Source organism: Camellia sinensis, chromosome 11 (assembly GCF_055761805.1).
Source record: "Camellia sinensis isolate YWXY chromosome 11, ASM5576180v1, whole genome shotgun sequence".
NCBI classification, from domain to species: domain Eukaryota; kingdom Viridiplantae; phylum Streptophyta; class Magnoliopsida; order Ericales; family Theaceae; genus Camellia; species Camellia sinensis.
Window position 1 is genome coordinate 168613923 of NC_138971.1, and position 23570 is coordinate 168637492.

A 23570-nucleotide genomic window follows, 5' to 3' on the forward strand; every position below is an offset into this window, starting at 1 on the left:
CTACGTCCACGGGAGAGTAACCGGTTATCACTATACCAATGAGGAGATTACAGAAAGATTACAATAGAGGAGGAGCTCACACTCTCCTCACTCAGACACTCACCCGTCTCCCTCGCTCACACCGAGAGAGACGGTCTCTCCGCCTCACATCTCTCACTCTCTTTGTTGTCTCACGGTTTGCTCACACTTTGCTCTCTCCTCTCAACCTCCATTTATAGGTGAGGGAGTAGGTGGGAGAGCCTTTGGGCAGCCTCCATTCTTGACTCTTCAAGATGGTTGGTGGCCGCCAAGGTGGACTTTGGTTGGTTGCCTTCCCATTGTTGCCAACCAAACTTGACTTGGATGATCACCACACATGGATGAATTCAACATGATATGCTTTCTAATTTCCACAGTGGAGGCTATGAATTCAAGTATCATGTGGGGCATTGTGGGTGGGTGAAAGAGAGGTTCATTTATAATAAAATTCTTCAGTGACAACCTTAGACTTATAGCTGAATTACATATAAATTATAGCAAGAAATGTGACAAATGCAAGATCTTATGCAACCTCGAATAAGAAGTGTAAAAATTTGGATATAAAAGAAAGTGAAAAGAAATTGAAGAATTCATAACTCAACACAATGAAACATTCCATATATATATGAATACAAATTTCAACTACATGGTTCAAAAATAAATGAAATTGGTGACCCTTTCAAAAAAATAAAATAAAATAAAAAACCAAAGAATACATATTTCAAAGTAACACAAACTAACAAAGAATTTCAGAAAATACATCAAAGAAAGAATCAAAGAATAGACAAACAAATGAGACTCCAAAAACTACCCACTGAAAACCTAGAAATCTTTTATCTGCAACAAAAGAATGAAAGAATGATCAAAGATTTCTCTACCTACAAAGAATTTCCTACCCTTTTTAGTATATATGATGATGGAACGAAAATGAAAACGATGAAAATCAAATGTATGATCAAGAAGAAGAAAATCCACAGCAAATCAACTCGGCGGCTGAGAGTACGATGAAGAACTTCCTGCAACAACAGCAGCATCAATCGGAGCCCATGCTGACACGGTGAAAAGAGGCTGATCTAACCAATTAAGTGTAATGGCATCCCCGTCTTGTCCTTTCCTCTCCACACTCCAATTCTCACAATTGTACATCTTCAACAACATTTGGCTTTGAATCAATTCTCTCTCAGTAATCCCCGCGCTTCTGAACCCTCCTTGCTCGATCAATCTCTTCCACTTTGCAAAGCATTCGTGCCTTTCAACCCTATCGATTCCTTCACAAGCGATAATATTCCTAATTTCGCGCGCAAATGTCTCTTCTATCTTGATCCTGACCGGGCTATCCAATGGAAGAAAACTAAAATCAACCGAATCAAAAATAGCAGAATAGTATTTGAGTGAATTGGAAAGTCTAGCTTCCAAGCTGATCTCATTGTGCTCTGCTTCTTGCTCTGCCACAACCACAATAGTTGGATTCGTGCTTCGAATTAGCCCCAAAAAGTCCTTAAAAGCTCCTCCAGAAGCGTCATAAAGCGTCTTGTGAAGTTGGAAAATGCAATTCACAGCCACTGTTTCCCTCTCCTTGACATGAAGCATCCAAAGCCTGACATCTTCCAATCTATCGACAACAGCGTGGAATTCGAAAGGCAAATTCAACGCCCCAGCGAATCCAGATAGTCTCTCTCCTGTTTCGATTAGGTCTTGTTTGGATTCGCCAACACCGGTGATTCTAACATGGCTTGGAGGATTAGTTCTGGAGGCCAAACTTTGAAACAAGCTAGGCCATTGAAGGCCTTCCTTTACGTCAAAATCTATGATGTGAACCCTGTCCTTCCCTTCAAAAGCTCTCAAAAGAATTTCATTTGAAGTGAAATGAATGAATTTGGGAATTGGGCTCACCTGATTCAAAAGCCTCAATGCATTGCCACCATCATCGTCTGCACGATCAAGCTCCCGAGGTGTTGTGATGTGAAAAATATTTGGCCAAAGTCTTGTGACTCGCAAACCTAAAGCTTCGATGAAGTAAGCGATGAGACGACTAATTGGGGACCCTCTTGGAGAAGCAAGATCACCCAATTTAGCTATGAAATGGTTGATTCCTGCAATGTTTTTCGATCCAATCTCTTCTACACAGGCCATTAATAAGCTTACGAGCTCAAACCCATCATCTTCCCTGTGGTTGTTGTTGTCCCCTGCAGCAGCCACCTCTGTTCCTCCACCAGTTGGGGGATTAGGTAGTCCTGACCCGTTACCAATTTCATGCCCAGAAGGGTTGTCACTGAGCTTCAAGGACAAGCTATGGCTCTCAGATGAAGTACTCGATCCTGACGCCGCCTGCACGGGCTGCCTGTGGCTCGATTCGATATTCTTGTCATCTCCTAAGTCTGCAATCTCAGTCACAAATGGAGTGTTTGATAGAGGCAGAGGCAGTGAGATCACATCACTTGGCACAAAACAGACTCTCTCAAAACTTGGCTGAAACCAAAAATTCCCACTACCCAGATGGCCTAAACTCCTCAATTCTTCGTCTGCACCGCCTTTTGGAGAATGAGAATCATCTGATGATCTTCCACAACCCCTTTTCCTCTTAGCCCTCTTCATACAGGGCCCATCATCGTCGTCGTTGTCGTCGAAAAAGCTCTGTTCTGCAAATCTCTTCAAGCTTTTAGTACCTTTTTCCCACAATTCATCTTTGATGTCTCTACCACCACCGCCTTCGATGAATGCGGTGGTGGTCTGAGCGGTCGTTGCAGATGGCGGGAGGCGAATGCTCTGCTTCAGATTACAAGTATTGGTCTTCGATTCAAGCTGTTTTTCGACAGAAAGGCCAACTGGCCTAATGGGTTGTGATCTTGAGGTGTCTTTTCTGGGAAAACTACATGGCAAATCCAATCTTTGTGTGCTCATTGAAGTGAAATTACAAGGTTGGAACTGTGTTGATGCTTCACTCCTAAATCTATGCCTTGGTGACAACAATGTCGAAGAACACCCGGCCAACATATTCTCTGTACCCTTCCAATTTTCTCAATTTCTTTCGTTTGGACACACCCACCCTTTCTTTTCTTTTCTTTTGCTCTCTCTCCCTCTCTCTGTGTATATGTATAGATACAAATTATGCAATGTATGACTATTCTGTGTGTAATTATGTCAAGGGAAATCCAGAGAAACAACAAACTATGTGAGAGTGTGAAGTTAAACAAATCAAAGACTAACAAAACCAACAGGAATCCGATGAGATTTACACAGAAGGTGGAGGAAGAAAATTAGTGAAAAGGTATTGTATATGTGTGTGTCCCTATATGAATGAATGCAATGAAGAACAGAGTGAACAAAACAAAACCCACCCGAGAAAGAATCAAAGAATTGAAACAACAAAATTAGAAACCTACCAGAAAATGATCATCGGATTCCGAAATTTTCAAAGAGAACTCATTGGGAAAGACTGAAAAGTTTGAAAATCACACCATGATTTGAGCTCCAAACACTCGATCGCTCAAATTGGCAGCTCAAATTGTGAGAAATTGAGTGACCCAGATCAGCATTTGGAGCATTCATACATGACAATGAATCAAAACCCAAAAGACCCAGAATCCCCAACCTTTGAAACATTCATGAAATTGATTAGAAGACTCATTCACTACCCAAAAAGCCTTTACACCAAATAAGACTCTGTTTTTATATAAATCAAACTCTGTTGTTACTGTCTCTCTCCTTCACTATGCTACTTCTTCCATGGTTGATTTCATTTACCTAGCTTTGGGGGAATAGGGGTGGTTCGAGAAGGGGCTGGGAATTTCGATTTGGGGCCGTGGGATGGAGATCAGACGGTTGAGATTGATGGGTCAAGTGACCGTTGGAGGGTTGTCGGTGAAATATGACCGTTGGTGGGAAGAGGGGGTTGGGTGTACGGAAGAGAGTGATTATTTTAATGGCACGTGTGAAGTGGCACGTGCTTGTCTCCTCATCTGAGACCCGTTTACTTGACCGTTGGGTGACATCATCATTTGGGTTTTGTGAAATTTTACCATTGATTATGATTCAAGTTGTCAGTATTTGTAAACTTTTGTCTGGATAATTTGATGACTAAGCTAATTCATTACACGTGGCACACAATGTGAAGCCCTTGTTCCAATGAAGTATTTGCATTGTGCCACGTGGTTATTAAAATAGGTATTGTTTAATATTGGGATGAAGATAAAATGTATTTTTTGAAAGTAATGAAAATATTAAAAAATGTATGGAATTTAGTGAAAAAAATTTCATATACTAACACTTTTTTTTTTTTTTTTGGTGTGTATGGAGAGCATTTATTGACAAGATCCAAAATAATTTTATATGCCTCTCTAGCATTGTTGTAATGAATAAGATTAGGGATTTTTTAATGTACTTTATAAGTAGTCATACATATTTTTTTAGTTTGTTTTTAAAATATTAAGATAAAATCAGTACTAAAATTAAAAAATATATGTTCGCTAGAGATAAACCTAAGCTAGCTTATAAGATGTGTTAAAAAAATAAAAACAAAAATAAAAATTATATTGAATATCACTTGATCAATTAAGTATGAAATAAAGTAAGTTTGACCAAATCATTTGGTCAATCTTATTAATTAACAAACATTCACAAAATGATTCACAATAACTGTAAACTTTGACGGGCAATTAGGCCACTCACATTCAGTTCGAGTGCTTGATAATTTAGAGTGTAGATCATTCAGTTAACTAACATTTTTTATTCTGAGAAACTTGAAATGTCTAACAAAGTTGTCATACATTTTGGATCAATAAGGAGAAGTAGTGTTATAAGGCTCCACTCTAAGTAAATCTTCAACATTAATATGAAATTGTATAATTTTTGTGAACTTTTTTGTTCGAAGATGATAGCATTGCTGTTTGTGAATAGTAACATTGCAAAAGATGTAGGAAAATGAGTGAGAGCACTAATTAGTGCTATCACTAATGATGTGGCAGTGGATCCCACCAGGAATGATTTGATGTTTTAGCCTTGGTGTTGTATTTTTTTTCCTTTTTTATTGAGTGCCATGTCATTAGTGGTCTTTTTAGAGCTCAAAAATTAGTGGCCTCTATCATTGTTGAAAGATGTATCATCACCTTCAAGTTGTGTTACTTCCTTGACGTGGCGAAGTACAATTTGTCGTTGTCGCGGGGGTATATAAACATATGGTGAAGTGAGGTACTGATCAGATGGAGTCAGGCCCACAGAGCCATATATATTTTTGTTTGGTGTTAATGGGGCCGAAGCCAGAGCTACAGAGCCATATATATATTAATACTTGAAGAAGTTGCTCAAAAAGAGTACTACATATATTTGTCTGTTGATTATTATTATTTGACAAAAGATATGAACTTTCCTATGATTACGACTTTTTTTCCTTTCTTTCGGCCAATCGCTTTCAACACCTAGAAAGAGGCCCATTCGGAGAAGTTATTGGTTGGTCCACAATTACCCCAGCTGATATTTAAAAGTAGTGTGGTTAACGGAAGATATAAAATTTATGATTTTGTATTAAATAATTAAAGAACAATAAGAATTACTTGATTAAAGAATACCATCTAAGAACACCAAATAATTTTTCTGTGTCATCATCAACGTTCATTAACCCCGACCTCTATATACTCCTATCAAAATCACTCACTTTCTATCAACTTCCTTTTTCTTCCAATTTTTTTTTTTTTTTTTGGGGACCCATCTAAAAATAATTATTCTATAATCTCCAACCAACACAAATTCACCTATTTTACATCTGGTATGATCTAGAGGCAAAATGAAATAAATAAAGGGAAATTTGGTTATAAATTCTTCTTATCTTTTGTTTTATTGTTAAAAAGACTAAGAAAAAAATTATACTTTCAAAACCGTCTCATAATTATAAAGTCTTGTATAAAGTATAAAATTTATTATTTAAACATTTTATCAGACTATTATACTCTCAACTAAATCTTCTCACCTTCTCCGCACACTCTCTCCCCACGTTTTCCGTCTCTCTCCTCATAATCAACCTCAGTACAAAGCGAAGTTCGGGCAAAGTAAAAAAGAGAGACGATCAAATGAGTACGCAATTGAGGTTTAGCTAGTGATGTGTATGTATATATATATAGATATATAATGTATATAAATTGATCAAATTGAAATTGTAGCACTGGAAATTGGAGAGAAGATCTGAAGGAAGCAATCTTTTTTTGATCCGATGATAAGTATACACATGTCCTCAGATCCTTCGACAGAGTAGCTTTGGTCAGCGGAGCAAATCTAGTTAGCGGAGATAGAGATCGAAGACGACAAAGCAAATCTGGTATGCGAAGCAGATTTTTAGTGTGTGATCGAACCAAAGGTATCGGAGCGACGGCGGCGGAAGAGAAGATCGAAGACGACGGTGACTAGGGGTGTTCGCGGTTTAGATTTGGACCGTTTGCGGATCGGTTTGGACCCGCCCGCATCTATGCGGTTTGGGGAAAAGACAACCCGCAACGGCCCACGGTGTAGTTTGCGGTTTGTGCAAATAAGGTTCGCAGATGTATGGACGGCTTTGTAGATTGGACTTTTTTCTTCAAAAAAATTTTTTGAGCCTTATTTTTTTCTCATTTTATAAATATTTATTTTGGGCCATTTTCTTCCCATTTTCTAAAATGCTCCAACATTAATTATTAATGAATTAAAATTTATAAAATTAAAAACCCAAAAAATCAATTCGTGACACAAGCAAATCATTCAAAATCTTAAATCAAATCATAAATTAACACAAGCATATATTTCAAAATCCTAAACTAGAACTTCATATTCATTAAGGAATTTAAAATTCTAAATCACAATTTATCTGGGACAAGTTCAGTTATGTAACAATAATAATATGATCAGTATTTATTCAATTTCAATTGATGTAATACTATTAGCAAATGTAATGCTAGCGTAAATTCAAAAAATAAAAGGTGTTTTGTTTTGAGCAAACATATCTAGGTTGGATATAGGAATGAAATCAACGGTTAAGATAAAAAAAAAAAATTAAAACAAGAAGTGCGGGCGGTTTCTTGCGGGTGTGGGTTAAACCCGCTCGCAACCCGCAAACATGCCATATTTCAAACCGCATCCACCCACATTGTGTTTGCGAAACTGCCCATTTGTATACGGGTCAGACAGTTTTTGCGTATCGGATAAATCGTTGCCCACCCCTAGTAGTGACGGATGGTCTTCTAGATCTCCGCTGCAACAGCGGATCCATGCTGGTAACGGGCGACAGTGAGGACCGATTCGAGTTCATGACCGATGTTGAAAAAGAGAGATCGGAAGGAAGAGATTGAGTGGAGAAATCGGTGGCGGTGGCTAGCTTGGCGACAGTATAAAAGGCAACAAAAAGAGAGAGAGAGAGAGTGATTGATTGTTGTTTTCAATTAGTTTTTTTTTTTTTTATTTGTTAATAAATTTAAGAGTAAAATTTAACTCTCATTCGTTTATTTAATGAGCAAATTACAAACACCCCCCTCGAGATTTGGTGAAAATACAAAATTCCCCCTGAGGTTTGAGAAATTACAAATTGTCCCCTGAAGATCAAATTTGCATAACAAATTAGGGGAGAATTTGCATGAAAATAAAAACTTCAGGAGGCAATTTGTTATGAAAATATAAACCTCAGGGGGCGAGATGTAATTTCTCAAATCTCAGGGAAAAATCTGTATTTTCACCAAACCTCGAGGGGATGTTTGTAATTTACCCTTTATTTTTTGTAGCAGTAAAAATTTACTCTGGTTAAAAACATGTTGATTTGCTTAACAATATAAAATTTTACTTTGAATTATAGTAAACTTTACTCTGATTTAGAGTAAAATTGAATTATACTCTCTTTAAAGTACAATTTTACTCTAAATCAGAGTAAAATTTATTATGATTCAGAATAAAATTTTACCTTATTTCAGAGTAAAATTTTACTATATTGTTGAATGGTAGTCTATAGCTGTGTTGAAACTGTAGTTTTACAGTAAAATTTTAGATTCAGAGAGTAAAATTTTACTTTTATTTAGAGTAAAATTTTAGTTTGCATCAGAGTAAAGTTAACTATGATTCAAAGTAAAATTTCACTCTGAAATACACTGTACAGATGACTTAATAGAAAAGCTGATAGATATGAGGGTAGTATAGTAAAATAAACAAATTTTAAAATATTAAGCGGTTTTGAAAGTACTTATATAATTTTTGTACTTTTGAAAGACAAATTAGATAGTGAGAGTCTATTACCAAATCCCCCATAAATAAATAAAAACTTAAGCCTCGTTTGACATGCAACACTTTTAACATAAAAATCAAAAAAATTACTAAAAAAATAAAAAAGCCTAAAACGTATCCTAAAAAATCAAAAATTTCTTTCTCTTTATTTTTTGCTCATATTTTCATAAAAAATTAAAAAGTCATTCCAAACATCCTAATTTTTTTAATCTCATATTTTAGCCAAAAAATCAAAAATTACTAAAATAGCATATTCCCAAACGAGGCCTTAGAATACTCTATCCTCACTTTTAAATATCACATTAAAATTTTAGTTTAAAACATTGGATATGAATAAGAGAAAAATCCAAGCATTGATTAATAACGAGAAAACTAGATACAAAAAACAAAAGGTTGATTTTATACAAAAACAAAATAATTTTTATAATTTTACTTGCCACTAAAACTGCACATACATACCTTTGACCTGACTGCTTCTATAGATAAGGCGGATCATCCTTGGCTCAGCATTACAGCACATAGGCCATGCAGAGCCACAGTGCTTATCACACAATGTGACCATCTCTATGACCTGGCCGGGCAATAATATGAATAAGATAGTCATTCCCAACAAACTTTCAAAGCATCGACTAGTCTGCCATTTCAGTCCTAACAATTCTGTTGAAGCCTATTCCAACCAAACATCACAAAACAACCTCACAATCCCCACACAATCCATGTATGAATGTATGTATATGTTTAGGTAGTCTATAATATTTCTCAAATGAAATCTATTACAGCTTTACGGGAGAATTCAAGCTAAATCAACTCCAGAAATAGGGCTTCTTGCTTGCTGGTCAAGCCTAGTTCTTTCAAAGTCGAAGCACACTCTCCATCACTAAAAGCACGCCGAGGGTATGGCCTCACCTAAACAATAAGAACAACAATCAGAGAAATTAAAACTTGTTCACAGCTCTTTTACATCTTCCATTCAAATCCCTTCTTTTTCAACTTATCATAAAAAAGAAAAAAACAGAAAAGAGAAGAACATTGTATTCAAGATTATAGCATAATATACATTGACACTTTCACTGTAAATGCTCAGGAAAGTACTTCTACCAGGTTTTTAAGTTTAGTTGAAACTAGAAATTAGAATTTAATTTGCTCTGCAAAGACATGACAAATAATGACCCCGAGTCTTATTAAATGGTTAATTTCTAGTCTACCCGTGCAAGAACAACAAAAATTGTTACAACATCTAAAATTGTTCAGTTTTGTCTATATTCTGTAAATGGTCAATTATGGTTAGTTTCTAACCTAGAGAACTTAGAAAGTTCAACCAGAATGCAACCAGGAATTCTGAAAGAATTTGGCCTATAGTCACACTAGGTCTACTGAGTTTCAAGTTGACTTGGAGGCTTCTGAAATAGTTTATATTTCTCAAATGCCAACAGAGCACAAAAAATCCATTTCACCATGCAAACCAAACAGATAATGCAACTGTCGGCTATAATCTTAAAAATATTACTAGGAAATCATACACAGAAGATTACTTACCAATCTATAAGTCCCGGGCTTGACCCCTCTACCAACATCAATGAAGTCAAAAAGGGACTGCAAAGTAAATCTCCATACATAAGAATGTGACAAGTGACTACTTAATGCAAATCAAGTCTTCCCCACAAACTATACCTGTAGTTTGTCGGACTTCAGAAATCGACGACCACGACGGCTTCCATCTGGCATCCGCACAAGAAGAGTTACAGCACTCTCATCATCTGATGTTGGTTCTTGAGGAAGGGAAACTTCCTTTGCCGCTAGTTGCCTCTCCATCTCCTGCAGTAAAAATACTCCGAGGATGAAGATGAAAACTCTAAACATAAAAAAGGAGTGCGTCTTCCCCATTTAAGGACAACATTAGCAAGCATTAAATAGTGAAACAGAAAATGTGCTCAATCTCCAAAACAAAATGATCATTGAATATCATTGTGATACACCAATCCTGCTAGTTTTACAATTACAATACTTGTATTTACTTGGGAAGAGTAATGCTCTAGGCACAGCTGTAGCAAACGATTGTAGACTTTGCTTTGAGGGCTGTCATGTGCTTGGTTGTTCCAAAAAGGCCAGTCAAATGTGTGTAGAGTACAATGCATTAGAGTCATATATCAGTAAAGGTATTCCAAAACTGACGTGATTAGAAGTGCAAGGGTAAGAATGCACAGTAAACATTTTTAGACTATAGTTCATTGTTCTTATCAAAAAATTTTATAGTGTTTAAATCTCAGATGGCATCAATTAATTTTTCAGTACTTAGAATTCAGTGATTTGAAGTTTTCAGCAATTAAAAATTCAGTACTTATTTGTTAGTTTTATCAAACAGGCCTAGGTCTATATTCACTTATCAAGTTAGTAATTATTATGCAAGGTGTAACGGGAAAAAAAAAAAAACTAACAAAAGAAACGACCCATGAGCAGTTCCACATCATCTGGTGCTGCCACTGAGAGGAGAATTTTCTAATTATATTACCTGTTCTTCTTCCAACTTTCTACGCAATTTTTCCTCCTCCAGCTTTTTTTCTTCAAGAGCAGCTTCTCTAGCTGCTTGCTCTTTCAAACGCCGAGCTTCAGCTTCTTCAATTGCCTTCAGTTCTTTTTCTCTATCAGCTCGCAGCGATGCAAGATATTCATCATCCTACAAAGTAACGAAGTAGAATTAATGACCACTATATGATAATTTAATCATAATTAGAAAACAACACATTAATGTGGGTTTGGGAGGGGAAAGATTGGTTCAATGGTAAAACCTTGGCCTAAAGTTATGGGTTGCTGGCTTAAAATACAAACCTGTTGTTCCCTAATTGAGCGCTGAGCAGCAAGACCTGGTGAGGGGGGTCGAGGCATTCGCTGGGGGTAATAGCCCAAAGTTCTATCTAAACCATTCTGCATGAACTGATAAGGTGCATAGGAGGAAGGATATCCATTTCCTTCAGGGACTCCACCAAAGAGTGCAGCCTCAAGCATAATTGCTTCATCATGTTCCTCAGATGAGATGCCTCCCCACTTGAAAGCAATAAATACAAAAGTTTTTAAAATAATAATAATAATATTTAATTTTTTGCTCAACATTGTCACAGACGTGATTTGGAATTACTGTGCGGAATTCATACTATACAACAAACTACCTCATCAGAATGCTGTGGATGATTAATATTTTCATGTTGTCCAGGACTTGATGGCGATCTAACCTCAACTTCTCCAATTTCTTTGCCAGAGTCAACAACAGCAGAAGGCACAAGCCTACTCGTGTTCCCAACCAGTGGCTGCCCTTCCACACCATCAGCAACATCTTGAATAGATGAGTTTCCCACCTCCAACCTAGATTGTCTCGAAGTATGCTTGTCAGAAGAACCAAACACTTGCATCCAACATTAAACACACACACATGCCCAAAAAATGTACAAATAGAATTTACCGGCATGTAAATGGTGTGTGTCATGATAGTAAGTGGCAACAATAGGCATATACCTTCCACTTGATGATGGCATTTTCCCCTTATCAACCATCTCAGTTGAATTGTAAGCTTCCAGTTCTGATGCTCCAACTGTCTCCCCCAGTTCACGCAAAGCTTTCTCTTCCTCCGCCGTCTTTAAATTCAATTCATGTAAGACAGTTGCAAAGGGTGACAATACAAGGGTACCACTATATAATAAAACCACAAACCTTCAATGACAATGAAACTGCATGTGCAAGCTCAGCATCCGCTACGCGAGACTGAGTTTGTTGGGTACGAGGATTACTCAAGTCCTACATCAAAATGAAAATGCATCAAATATTAAAACTGATGGAGGATACAGAAGCATGCCTCTTAGGCCATGTTTGATTCACAAGACTAATACTGAAGGTATTAATAATTCCATCAAATTAGTGTGGTATTCACTATTTAATTGGATTAGTAGGATAAATTATCCCCTTATCCATTGTTTGATTTGCATTGGATTAGAAAGTAAAAGAGTCTTTTTATTTTATTTCCCAGTTTAGGATATATAATCCCACCCCTACCCCATTACTAATAATCCTACAAATTTGTTGGATTAATTATCTATTATATTAATAATCCTGAAACAAAATTTCAAAACAGACACAGGATTAGGGCCCATGGATTAATAATCTCAATCCCATATTCTAATCCTGTTAATCAAACATGCCCTTAAGGCATTAAAATTTTACATACATCATGAGCACCAAATTGTTGATCCAGGTTAACTTCTCCAACCTCCCTTTTTGAAGCCTCAATAGCAGCTCGAACCATTTCTTCTTCTATGTCATTGTGGTAGTCAGGCAAATCATCAATCCCATGAAAACCTGATCTAGGATAAGTGCCATAAGAACTATTACCCAACAAATCATCAATTGGTTCATTCTGTCCAACAGTACATCCAGAGGTAGCAGTTGGAATATCGTCATCATCAATTATGACAGGCCCATGGCTTTCACGGCCATGTGCATGTGCAGTTCCAGTGACATCACCTATGGCAGGAGAGAGGACAGAATGACCTGATTGGTCACTCCCATCCTTGACCTCAACAGGAATCTCCCTTACTTCTCTTGGATGCGAAACAACTGGTGCACGGCTTGAAAAATCAGGACCACCATCAAACAAACTTCTACTGAAGTTAGGATCAAGAACAGAGAACAGATTAAAATTTCTAGTATTAGATAAAAGTGAGAAAGGAGGTCCCCGGGACCCAACTTGGATAGGTTCATCTATGTCCATGGCATCATTGTGAGAAGCAGCAGTAGATGTGCCATGTATGCTGAACATGGAAGAACAAACAGTATTATCAATGTTAGAAAAAGAAGCATGGACACAATCAAAAAGATTTCGTCAATTCATGAGAAAAGTAAAGCAAAAAGAAAATGTTAGCAAAATCGCACAAGCAAACACTGACGTGTTTCTTTCTCCTCCATTGAAATGTGCATTAACAGCTTCATTGAGATCTCCATTATGCTCCTTACACCATAAAGAAACAACCGTCAGATTTGAGGTTTAAGAAAATAGAGGACAGAATTTTCAAAATAAAGTTCGCAAAAGAAACCTACTCAATTGCACCACTAAATGCATATAAAATTAGAACAACAAACATCCTCAAAATCAGACTCTGCATTCATTACTAACGGTGCAAAAAGAAGATGCACAACAGACAATAGAAATGGATCACTATATAACGAATATATGAATGTTGGAATCTTAAAATATGCAGCTGCAATCCTTTCTTTCTATAGTAAAAACTCACATTCTCCTCTCTTTTTTTCCGGATAAGTTATTGGCTATGAGAATTATGATGCATTCAGACTGAAGGAAGCTAAATAAGTTAAACACATTCTCAAATTAAAAAGCACACTTAAGCTCCATGAAGATACTGGGTACACATAAATTAATACTTCAATTCATTGACCTTAGCTGCTTCTCCCAATTGATTCAAAGGATTATTATATTCATACAGAAACACTGTTTATCAGCATTTAATAAAAACACACAAAAAGCATATACCCAAATTTTCAGCTCTAATTCTGGACACTAGATTATGGACCATCCAAATATTTGCCAAGAATTGATTGCAGTGGTAGAAATACTATGAAGGTACCATTTGCAACAAAAAGAAAATTTATTCTTTATCATAACAAATATGTGAATCTAGTTTATACATAGATCACCTGGGCTGCTTTGTATGCCACAGCCTTTTATATAGAATGAGTAACAGTAATAACTCTACTTTTGTAAAGCACAAGACATTCCATGTGGAATGATGAGTGCCAAGTGAGAAGTTAATGCATGTGAAATCTGCTTCAAAAATATCAGAAACACATTTTTTCATTCACAAGGTTAAGAGAGACACTATTAGGTGATAGCTGAAGGTATAGATGAAGCCACCCAAATAATCCAGTGACTCTTTGCTCACTTAGCAAGAATGTTTTCAAAATTAAAGTCAATATGCCTTTTTCTTACTCAACACAAATGATATAGAACAAAACCCATGGATATGCTACGGGACATTTCAAGTATGATAATTGTGTCGATAGAGATTTGGGTGGTGTATGACCTATGGATATGCTACAGGACATTTCAAGTATGACCATTGGTTCAATGGTAAAATCTTGGCCTAATAACCTTCAGGTTATGGATTTAAGTCTCAGGGCAACCACTTTGTATACTATGCCAAAAGTTAGGTGTGTATGTACCCAATCTTTCCCCTTCCAAATACACATTAATGTATACTATTTGGGTGTTGTATAACTCAGGTGAATCTAATTGAAAAACACTAAATGTCTTGAATTGTTAACAAGTACATGAATTTTTTAGATTGAAAAAATCGATAGGCAACCATTGCACCAATATAGAAAAACAACACTTTTTGCACTGAGGGTCATGCTAAAAATAGAAAAATCAAACTCAATATGGGTTAAGATATCAAAAGAAAACATGGTCACTTAGGGTTTAACTGATGCTTTAGACCTTAATAGAGCCAAATGGGAAATAGGATTATAAAGGCACCTCAAACAAGCTGGGACAATGTATCATTGAGTTGACATGTAGTAAAAAAGAAAACTGGCATTTAAAGATAAATGTAAGTTTTTGTCTAGGTGCGATTTACTATGGGACTATGTGATCGCTTCAAGTTTTTTTTACTACATGTTTTCTAAAATTATATCAAAATCTTACAATTCAATATTTGATTTGATTCATGATTCATAAAAGTAAACTTTGATTCATGATTTGAATCTTGATTTAACAGCTATGGTAATTTCTTTTATTGTACGTCATAAATTCAGGCATGTCCAACCAATATCAAGTTTATTTAGTACCAAAATACCAAGGAAACAGAATGGGACATTTAAAAAAGAGTGAAAATTTCATTTTACCACCCATGCGGTACAGGTCCGGGGCACTTATCCTAAATTTTAAAAATAACCACAAACCCCCAAGTGATTTTGGACTAAATTACAACATGAACTTCGTTAGTATTAGTGATGAAAAGACAATTATATATACCTTTGTCTTCTTTCTCTAATTTTCATTACCTTTCTGAAAAAAGAAAAATCAGACTTACCTTCATAACCACAACTAGCAAAGCAATAATTTTTAAAAATAAAATCCTAAATTAAATTTCAATTAAGAAACTTGATTTTCTCTAATTTCTAAAATTCCACAACAAAATTTTGTGCGATTTCCCCCCCTTCAAAACTTTGATATGATGGATTAACAATATGATAGTTCAACTAGTGCTGATACTTCAAATATATATAATTCAACTAGTGATGACCAATTGACCCGTCGGTCATCTGTCCCTTAATGGTTAATGCCCGAGCCATATCTAATAACTTTTGTCACAAACAATTATGTGTAGTGCATGTTCTCACTTATTTGTGTATATTGATTCATTTATCTTATAATCACCTTCTTGCCAAGGTTTTTCAGTGCAATCTAAGTACCAAGAGCATGCTTCTTTTGAGTATGTTGTTATAGAAAAAAAATAATAAATAAATCAATCATATAAGCCCTATGAGTGAACTATACCCCTTACTCTAGTGCTCAACCATTGTTACAACCCCATTCTTTCGTGTCCCTTTGCATAGGTTTCTCCTCCTGTATTCATAAGAGCTAGTACCAAAGCATTGAACTTAAAGGTCCCATAATTTTTCTTCAAGTAAAGGCACTCCATAATGAGGGAAAAAATGACATAAAGACAAACTAGATTATTTGATCAGAAAACTCCAATTAAAGGCCCTGATTTTATAGATTTTGTCAACGGCACTAGTTAATGCTTTATTTTCCTTTCTTTAATTAGAAAACCAATGATGACATACAAGTTTCCAGCTCAGACCTAACAGGCTAACACTACCAAAATCCCACACATATCAAATTCAACTACTGTTTACCTCAACTGAATTTCCGTTTGCCTTTCTTTCTCATCTTCTCTTACCTTGTTTTTTGTCCTCATTAAACATAAAACTATTCCTTCTTTTTCAGGAATTATAGTGGTTCCCAGACAAAGTTACTGGCACGTTGACAGAACAGAACAAACTTAAAAATTCCAATCATCAGTTGATAAGCTGCGAGCAATCCTAAACTTTTAAGTGAAAACCACAGCCAAAAGCCATCCATAAGCTATCAAGACCATGCTGTTTAGTCCCTCGATTCTCACACAATGTGCCGATCTGTCTGTGTGTTTTTCAGTTTTGTGCACGTCAATCCACGATAATAAACTATGAAAAAAAATGTAATCCTGTTCGAAACACATTCACGATCAACGGCAGTGATTGTGACCCCAAAGCACTCATTTATGAACAGATAAAGCTTATGCTCCAATTTCACATTTGCAATGTTGAATTCACAATAATACTTAACTAAAAAGCTTAAAACCCCACTTGACTATGTTCAAAATAAATAAAATAAAAAAACTCATCAAATGAAAATTGAAAATTACAGTTCTACTTAGCTCCCTCGGCACCAAAACAGAAGGTTCTACAGAAGAAAATTCAAAACTCCACAGATTACAATAATGAGGCAATCAATCACAAACCAACTAAATCCACAATCTAATTACAATGTCAGGTAATCCAACACGCAACGCAACAGAAAAACAACAAAAAAAACAAAAATTGAAACTCGAATGCGAAACCCTTGGGCTAACAATCGCATCAATCTAGAGTTTTTTGATCGGAAAAATATAGAAAAATTCACCTCGAGTATCTGAAGGCCGAGGGATTCGGATACGCCGGTGATGCTCATGAGGGTGTCGATTGCTTCTTGATTAGGTCTCGCCATTTTCACAAGACCACGAATTTGCAGAGAGAGAGAGAGAGACGTGAAATGTAAAGGTGTTGTCGAACTGTGTATCTATATGTGTGTGTGTGTGTGTGTGTGTGTGTGTGTGTGTTTGTGTGTTTTCTGAGCTGGAAATTTATATGGAAGAGATATTTGTAGATGGTGATGAAGTGTGTGTGTGATTTGGTCAGGGTTGTCTTGTGGCCTAAGCAGCTTAAAGTTATCAAGGTTCTCTCACCCTTCTATATTTTTGTGGTAAGATAGTTTCCCCCTTACGTGAAGAGGTTGATTCTTCTAGGTCCCCTTTTTTTTTTCTTTTTCTTTTTTTTTTAAAGTAAAAAATAGAAACAAAAAATTGATTAGTTTATACTAGTATTAACAAATAAATATACCTAGTGGGTTGTAGTGGGTTGTGGTGATTTATGGATGAATGTAGTGATTGATGTCCGATAGTAAAAGTAATTGAACGCATGAAGTAACTGATGTTCAAAGTGAAAGTGGTTGAACGGATGTAGTAGTCGATACCTGACAGTGAAAGTAGTTGAACGGACGTAGTGGCTAACATCCGATAGTGGGATTGGTCGAAGGTGGTCATCATAATTGGTTGTTGGAGTTATGGAAGGTGTGGAGGCCACGAATAGTGACCAACCAGTTGCCAAAAGTGATCTATGTTTGTCGATATGTTGGTTAAAACAATACTTAAAACAAAGGGTAAATTACACTAACAGTTCCTATAGTTTGGAACTCGCGTCACTTTGGTCCATAACTTTTCAATTGTGACACATTTGATTCTGAATTTTTAATCTTGTTTCAAATAAGGACAATTGAAGATATCATTATTTAATTTCAAGGGTAAAATTATCAATTTAATAAAATATAAATTAATTTGACAAAAATAATGTCAAAAAAATATTTTTATCCACCAATGATAAAATTATGTAAAATTGATAAAAATTAATTTTACATGATCATTATCCAAACACATAATAAAACTTAATTTGGTAAAAAAATAAATAAATATCTAAAAGATTTATCAATTTTACATAATTTTATTTTTAGTGGGTAGAAATAATTTTTTAAAATTCAAAAATATATGCTTGACATTTATTTTTGTCAAATTAGTTTATATTTTATCAAATTGACGATTTTACCCTTGAAAAATCTAATGATATTTTCAATTGTCTGTATTTGAAACAAGATTCAAAATTCAAGGTCAAATGTGTCACAATTGAAAAGTCATGGACCAAAGTGACAAAAGTCCCAAATTATAAGGACTATTAGTGCAATTCACCCTAAAACATACAAATGTTTTAGCCAAAAGTGAGGGCATTTTTCATACTCAAATGATTAAAGGTCCGCAATGTTCAGTTACAGCAATAAATGGTGGCTAGAGATGGTAAGAGAGGGAGGAGAGAGTGAAAATTGTTTTGAAAGTAAGTAAAAACACTTTTTTTGTTTTCATTTTTGAAATTTTCATACATATTCAAGTTAAAAATTGTTTATTTATCACACTTACAAAATGAGATAATTTTTTATTGTTAGTATACAAGATATCATTTATAATAGTGTAGATGAATTTTTTATACAGAAACACTCATTCTTATGAATTGTATATAGTTTAAAATTTTTGCACCTATAAGTTTTTTATTATGCTAAATGTCATTCGGTTGGTTATCCTTCAATCTTTCATTTACTAATTTTTAAATGGTTGTGATGGTTTGACTTTCACATTTTTAGTATAGTAATATTAAAATTTATTGACTCATGTTTATAGTTGTCATAATAGGGGGCAAAAATGATACACGATAGAGATATTACATTGACATTAAAAATGCATTTTCATTGTGAACTTTTTTTTAATTTGTTATTGTCTACAATTTGAGATGAAGTTTGCATAATTGTGGGAATTGATTCGAAAACTCTCACCTACTTCATGTAAAATGTGACACATAGATACTTTGCTTATTCAATTAATGATTGCAAAACCAACTTGTTAGATATTCTAAAATGTAAATTATTCTATACCCCTGGAGAAGGAATAGGAATGCTACCTATCTTGCAAATGTTGGTTATTCTTTTAGCTATATGTTAGATGAAATGAGGAAAGTGAAGGAATAAGAATTTCACTACTAGAAATTTATTAATAAGCAAAAAAAAAAATTTGGCATTTATATTCATCAAACTAGGTTATATTTATGAATAAAAAATATTATAATGCCTATTTTGATGATCAAATCAATAGAGTGCACACATTTTAAGAAACACTAGTTTTATACTAAACTAAAGCGTTTTGAAATTTTCAATTTTTTATTTCAATAAACACAAGAAATATGAAAAAAAGAACCAAACATAGCATATGGATTTGAAATTTTGTCTTCATCCCATCTATTTTAAATTTGTTGAAAACTTTGCGCAAAAATCATGCCATTTATTTTGCATTCAATTAACTCCTAATTCTAACTAAAAGCAAAAGAAAAGAGAAAAAAAAGAAAAAAAGAAGATAAATTATACTTTATCCTTTTATATTTATTTATTGGCCTTTAAAATTTTGATTTTAGTTTAACCTTTCATGTTTCATGTTTCATGTTTCAAGTTTTTTTTTTTTTTGGTAATTGAATCTTAAAATTAAATTTTATTTAAAATTAGATAAAAAATATCACATTAATTGTCACATGACACAAAAATATATAATTATATTAGAATTTAAATTTGTGTCAGAAATTTGAGTTATATATAATAAAATAATTTAAAGGCCACATTGTTGTTAATATGTCAATCTTTTGTTTGATTTTAAACATAAGTTAATTTTTCAAATAAATAAAAAAATCTTAAAATACGAAAATTCAAAATGTTAATAATAAAAAAACATTTAAGAGCAAAGTAAAAAGGGAAATTTTTTTTAAGGTCCCTAATAATAGTAATTTAGAGGATAGAGGACACCAAAAAAATGGATGATGCATCAAGTCCCTCAACTAGAACGCGCGCATTTTTAATTTTTTCTTGGACCAAAATACCCTTCACAAATCAACTGAGAACATTCCACTGGATTCCAACGACTCGGTTCCATTCCAAACATCCAACCATCTTCACGAGCAAGAGAACATGAGAATTAGGGTTTCACAATCATCTTTACTATCGACATTACAATTTCATTATCTTCTACCAAAATCTTTTTCATTCCTTCCTCACAAATTTCTCTGACCCGTTTTCACTATTCATCATCATCTCAATTCATCTTCGTCTCATTGCATCTCCATGTTAGGGCATATCAGTTCATAATTAGGGTTTCATCGTCACTCTGGTAAGTTTTCTACAATCCAATGAATTTTTCTCTGAAAACACAGTGAATTACATATTATATTAACCTTCCATTAATTAGGGTTTCAATTTCGTAATAAAAAACTATATGAATTTGAAAAATGTTATTTCTCTAAGTTTTGAACTTATTCATGAAGATGTTTGTGTAATTTTGTCTGTAAATTTCTCTAGTATTGACTTGATCTATGTTTCTTCTTTGAATTTTCTCTGGCATGTTTATTCTCCCATTTGTTTCTGTTTATTCCCCCATTTTCTCTGGCATGGTTAATTTCTCGGTATTTCTCTATGTAATTTTCAAATTCAATTCATTCAAATTTCTCTACTCTATAAATTTCTCTGGCTTGCCATGTTTAATTTTCTCTGGTATGTGTAATTTTCTCTGTCATTTTCATTTTCTGTACTTGTCAGATTTATGTTTTTTTCTTGAATTTTCTCTAGCTATATTTTACATCTATATGTAATTTTACTCTCTTGCATGTGTCTATATTTCTTTGGCATTTATAATTTTCTCTGGCCACATCACTTTTCTCTTTTGTGTGTGTCTATCATGTTTAATTTTCTTTGGTTGTCTGTAAATTTCTTTGGCATTTTCATATTATGGAATGGAAATTTTCTCTGACTTTTCATGTTTAATTTTCTCTGGCATGTGTCATTTTCATTTTATGTGCTTGTTAGATTTATGTTTCTTTCTTGAATTTTCTCTAACTATATTTTACATCTATATGTAATTTTACTCTCTTGTCTGTGTCTATGTTTCTCTAGAATTTATAATTTTCTCTAGCCACATCACTTTTCTCCCTTGTGTGTGTTTGTCGTGTTTAATTTTCTCTAGTTGTCTGTAAATTTCTTTGGCATTTTCATATTATGGAAGGGAAATTTTCTCTGGCTTACCATGTTTAATTTTCTCTAGCATGTGTAATTTTTTCTAGTGTGTTTATTTTGTTCAATTCTTGGTTTCTCTGTTCTGTAAGTTTATGTGGCATGTTTACGTTGCTTTGTTTATTTTATCTTACTAATTGTGAAATGGAAATTTTCTTTGGCTTGCCATGTTTATTAGTACTTTGTTATTTAATTTTCAGTGTCTAATCTGACATTTATAATTTTCTCTGGCCACCTTAATTTTCTCCCTTACATGTAATTTTCTCTGACATGTTCAATTTTCTCTAGTATGTTTAATTTTCTCTGAGATTTAATGTTGACATCTTTATGTTTTCATTGTCTGGAAATGGTGAATCGTAAAAATAGCAAAATACCAAAAACACCAAGAAAGAAACAAAAAATCTCTCAGTCTTCTTATGATCTTAGATAAAAAAGTAACAAAACACCACAAACTCCTCACCAAAAAATAGAAGTCCTAGGTGATGAAGCAACAAGCATCAAGATGAATGCCCCAACTTCAAAAGGCTCAAGCTCAACGAGGAAAAAACTTATTAAACTCTAAAGAAAAAGAGCTCATTACATCATTCAATACCGATCCAACCGCTCATCTGCTGTCTCCTTTTTTCAAACACTTAAATTCAATTCAAAGCAGCTTGAAAAGCTTCAAAAGACTCCATTCTGGTATTTGATCCAAGCTCTAACCATTGCAAAGATGGATCCAAGGAAGTTTAGGAAATCTGATGATGATGTAGTTGCAATAATCCAACGTTACAACGAAAAAACGAAAGCATTCACAGTTGGTAAAAAGAACTTGACCTTTACAACCAATGACATGACCTTGATTTTTGGTTTGGAAGGCGATAAAGGAGCTATGTCATTAAAATACTCAAAAAAGCCAAACACTGCATTCCTAAGGCGAAGATTCTCAAAGGACACAAAGCTCACTGGTCCTGTTCTTAAGATGCCTTGGTCAAAGCAATGAAAGGCAAGCAACGAAAGGCAAGCAACCAACTAATTTTAAAGATGTAATAATCATTGTTACCTTGTACTTGTGTCTCCCCTTATGTTTGTAACTAGTGGGAATTCAATAGGGTGAGTTTTTATCAAGTACGTAGAACCTCTTGAATCAATGAAGTAGTATGATTGGCCAGAAGCAATCATAGCAACATTGATATATTCTATCACAGCATTGCACAAAACTCCAGAAAAAGTTACGTAGTGTGCCATTGCATTGCTGGTAAGTAGAATTTATAGTTATGGTACTTACAAATTTGTGTGTTTAGCAAAATTTAATTACTTCAATTTCTATCACAGTATTAGCTGTGTGAACATGCGACTATCATTGACTCGGAAGACAGCAACACAACTAAATTCTGAAGATGTGCAAAGTGAAACCTACAAAGCTTGATCAAACAGTTACAGAAGACATTAATCCACTCTCTTGCACCTCAACAGGTTAGATTTCTATCGCCACTGAAGTCTTAGTGAAATTTCAAAATTTCTCTGACCACTGGTTTGTTTCCCTTCTTGTGCCTTGATTGATTGAGATCAATTTTCTCTGTGATGCAATATCTTATATGGAATGACTTATGTGCCTTAACTGATTGACATCAATTTTCTCTGAACTTTCAATTTATGTTTCTTTTTTGATTACCACTGGTTCATTTCTACTTTTGTAATAAATTTTCTCTGGAATCCAAATTTTTCTGACCACAATTGTAACACATTAACTTATATGTCCTAATTGATTTTCTCTGATATCTGAATTATGTTGGTTGTTTCATAATTTTCTCTGGCCCATAAAATTATTTCTCATTGTGTATAATTTTTTCTAGCCCATAATTTATGTGCCTTGACTGATTGAGATCAATTTTCTCTGAAATTTCAATTTATGTTGCTTCTTTGATTAACACTGTCTATTTCTGCCCTTGTAATGAATTTTTTATGGAATCCAAATTTCTCTGACCACAATTATAGTGACATTAACTTATCTACCTTGATTGATTTTCTCTGATAGCTAAATTATGTTGTTTTTTTCATAATTTTTTCTAGCCCATAAAATTATTTCTCCTTGTATGAAATTAAAATTTTCTCTTGTTACCCAAAAGACAACCTAAGAGGGGTGGTGAATTAGGTTTTTACAATTAAAAATTAATAATACCCTAATAAAAATTATGACTAGTACAATAGATAAATATAATTAATGAAATAAAAATAATTAAAACAAGTGTCTTAACACCTATATCAGTTAATGATTTTAGTACAGTAAAAATGTGAAATATAGCTATGGCAATTTAAAATAAAATAAAGAGATAAC

General features: G+C 34.3%; 2 protein-coding genes across 3 annotated transcripts; both read right to left on the bottom strand.

The window, feature by feature from the left end:
* Positions 1 to 590: 590 nt before the first annotated feature.
* On the bottom strand, positions 591 to 3779 carry LOC114273066 (scarecrow-like protein 28). The gene has a single exon (XM_028214834.2). The coding sequence runs from the start codon at positions 3010 to 3012 to the stop codon at positions 1000 to 1002; it is 2013 nt and encodes a 670-aa protein (XP_028070635.2). The 5' UTR covers positions 3013 to 3779; the 3' UTR covers positions 591 to 999.
* A 5051-nt stretch (positions 3780 to 8830) lies between these two features.
* LOC114311324 (plant UBX domain-containing protein 8) lies at positions 8831 to 17334 on the bottom strand. 2 transcript variants are annotated; one of them, XM_028257453.2, is made up of 11 exons: positions 16973 to 17334; positions 13179 to 13240; positions 12461 to 13043; positions 11950 to 12033; positions 11755 to 11873; positions 11412 to 11604; positions 11074 to 11289; positions 10757 to 10921; positions 9919 to 10062; positions 9784 to 9840; positions 8831 to 9153 (listed from the first exon to the last, which is right to left on the bottom strand). In XM_028257453.2, the coding sequence occupies exons 1-11, from the start codon at positions 17054 to 17056 to the stop codon at positions 9046 to 9048; spliced, it is 1815 nt and encodes a 604-aa protein (XP_028113254.2). In that variant the 5' UTR covers positions 17057 to 17334; the 3' UTR covers positions 8831 to 9045. The 2 variants fall into 2 exon arrangements, with proteins under 2 accessions (XP_028113254.2, XP_028113255.1); XM_028257454.2 differs by having other exon boundaries at positions 12503 to 13043; positions 16973 to 17325.
* Positions 17335 to 23570: the final 6236 nt, after the last annotated feature.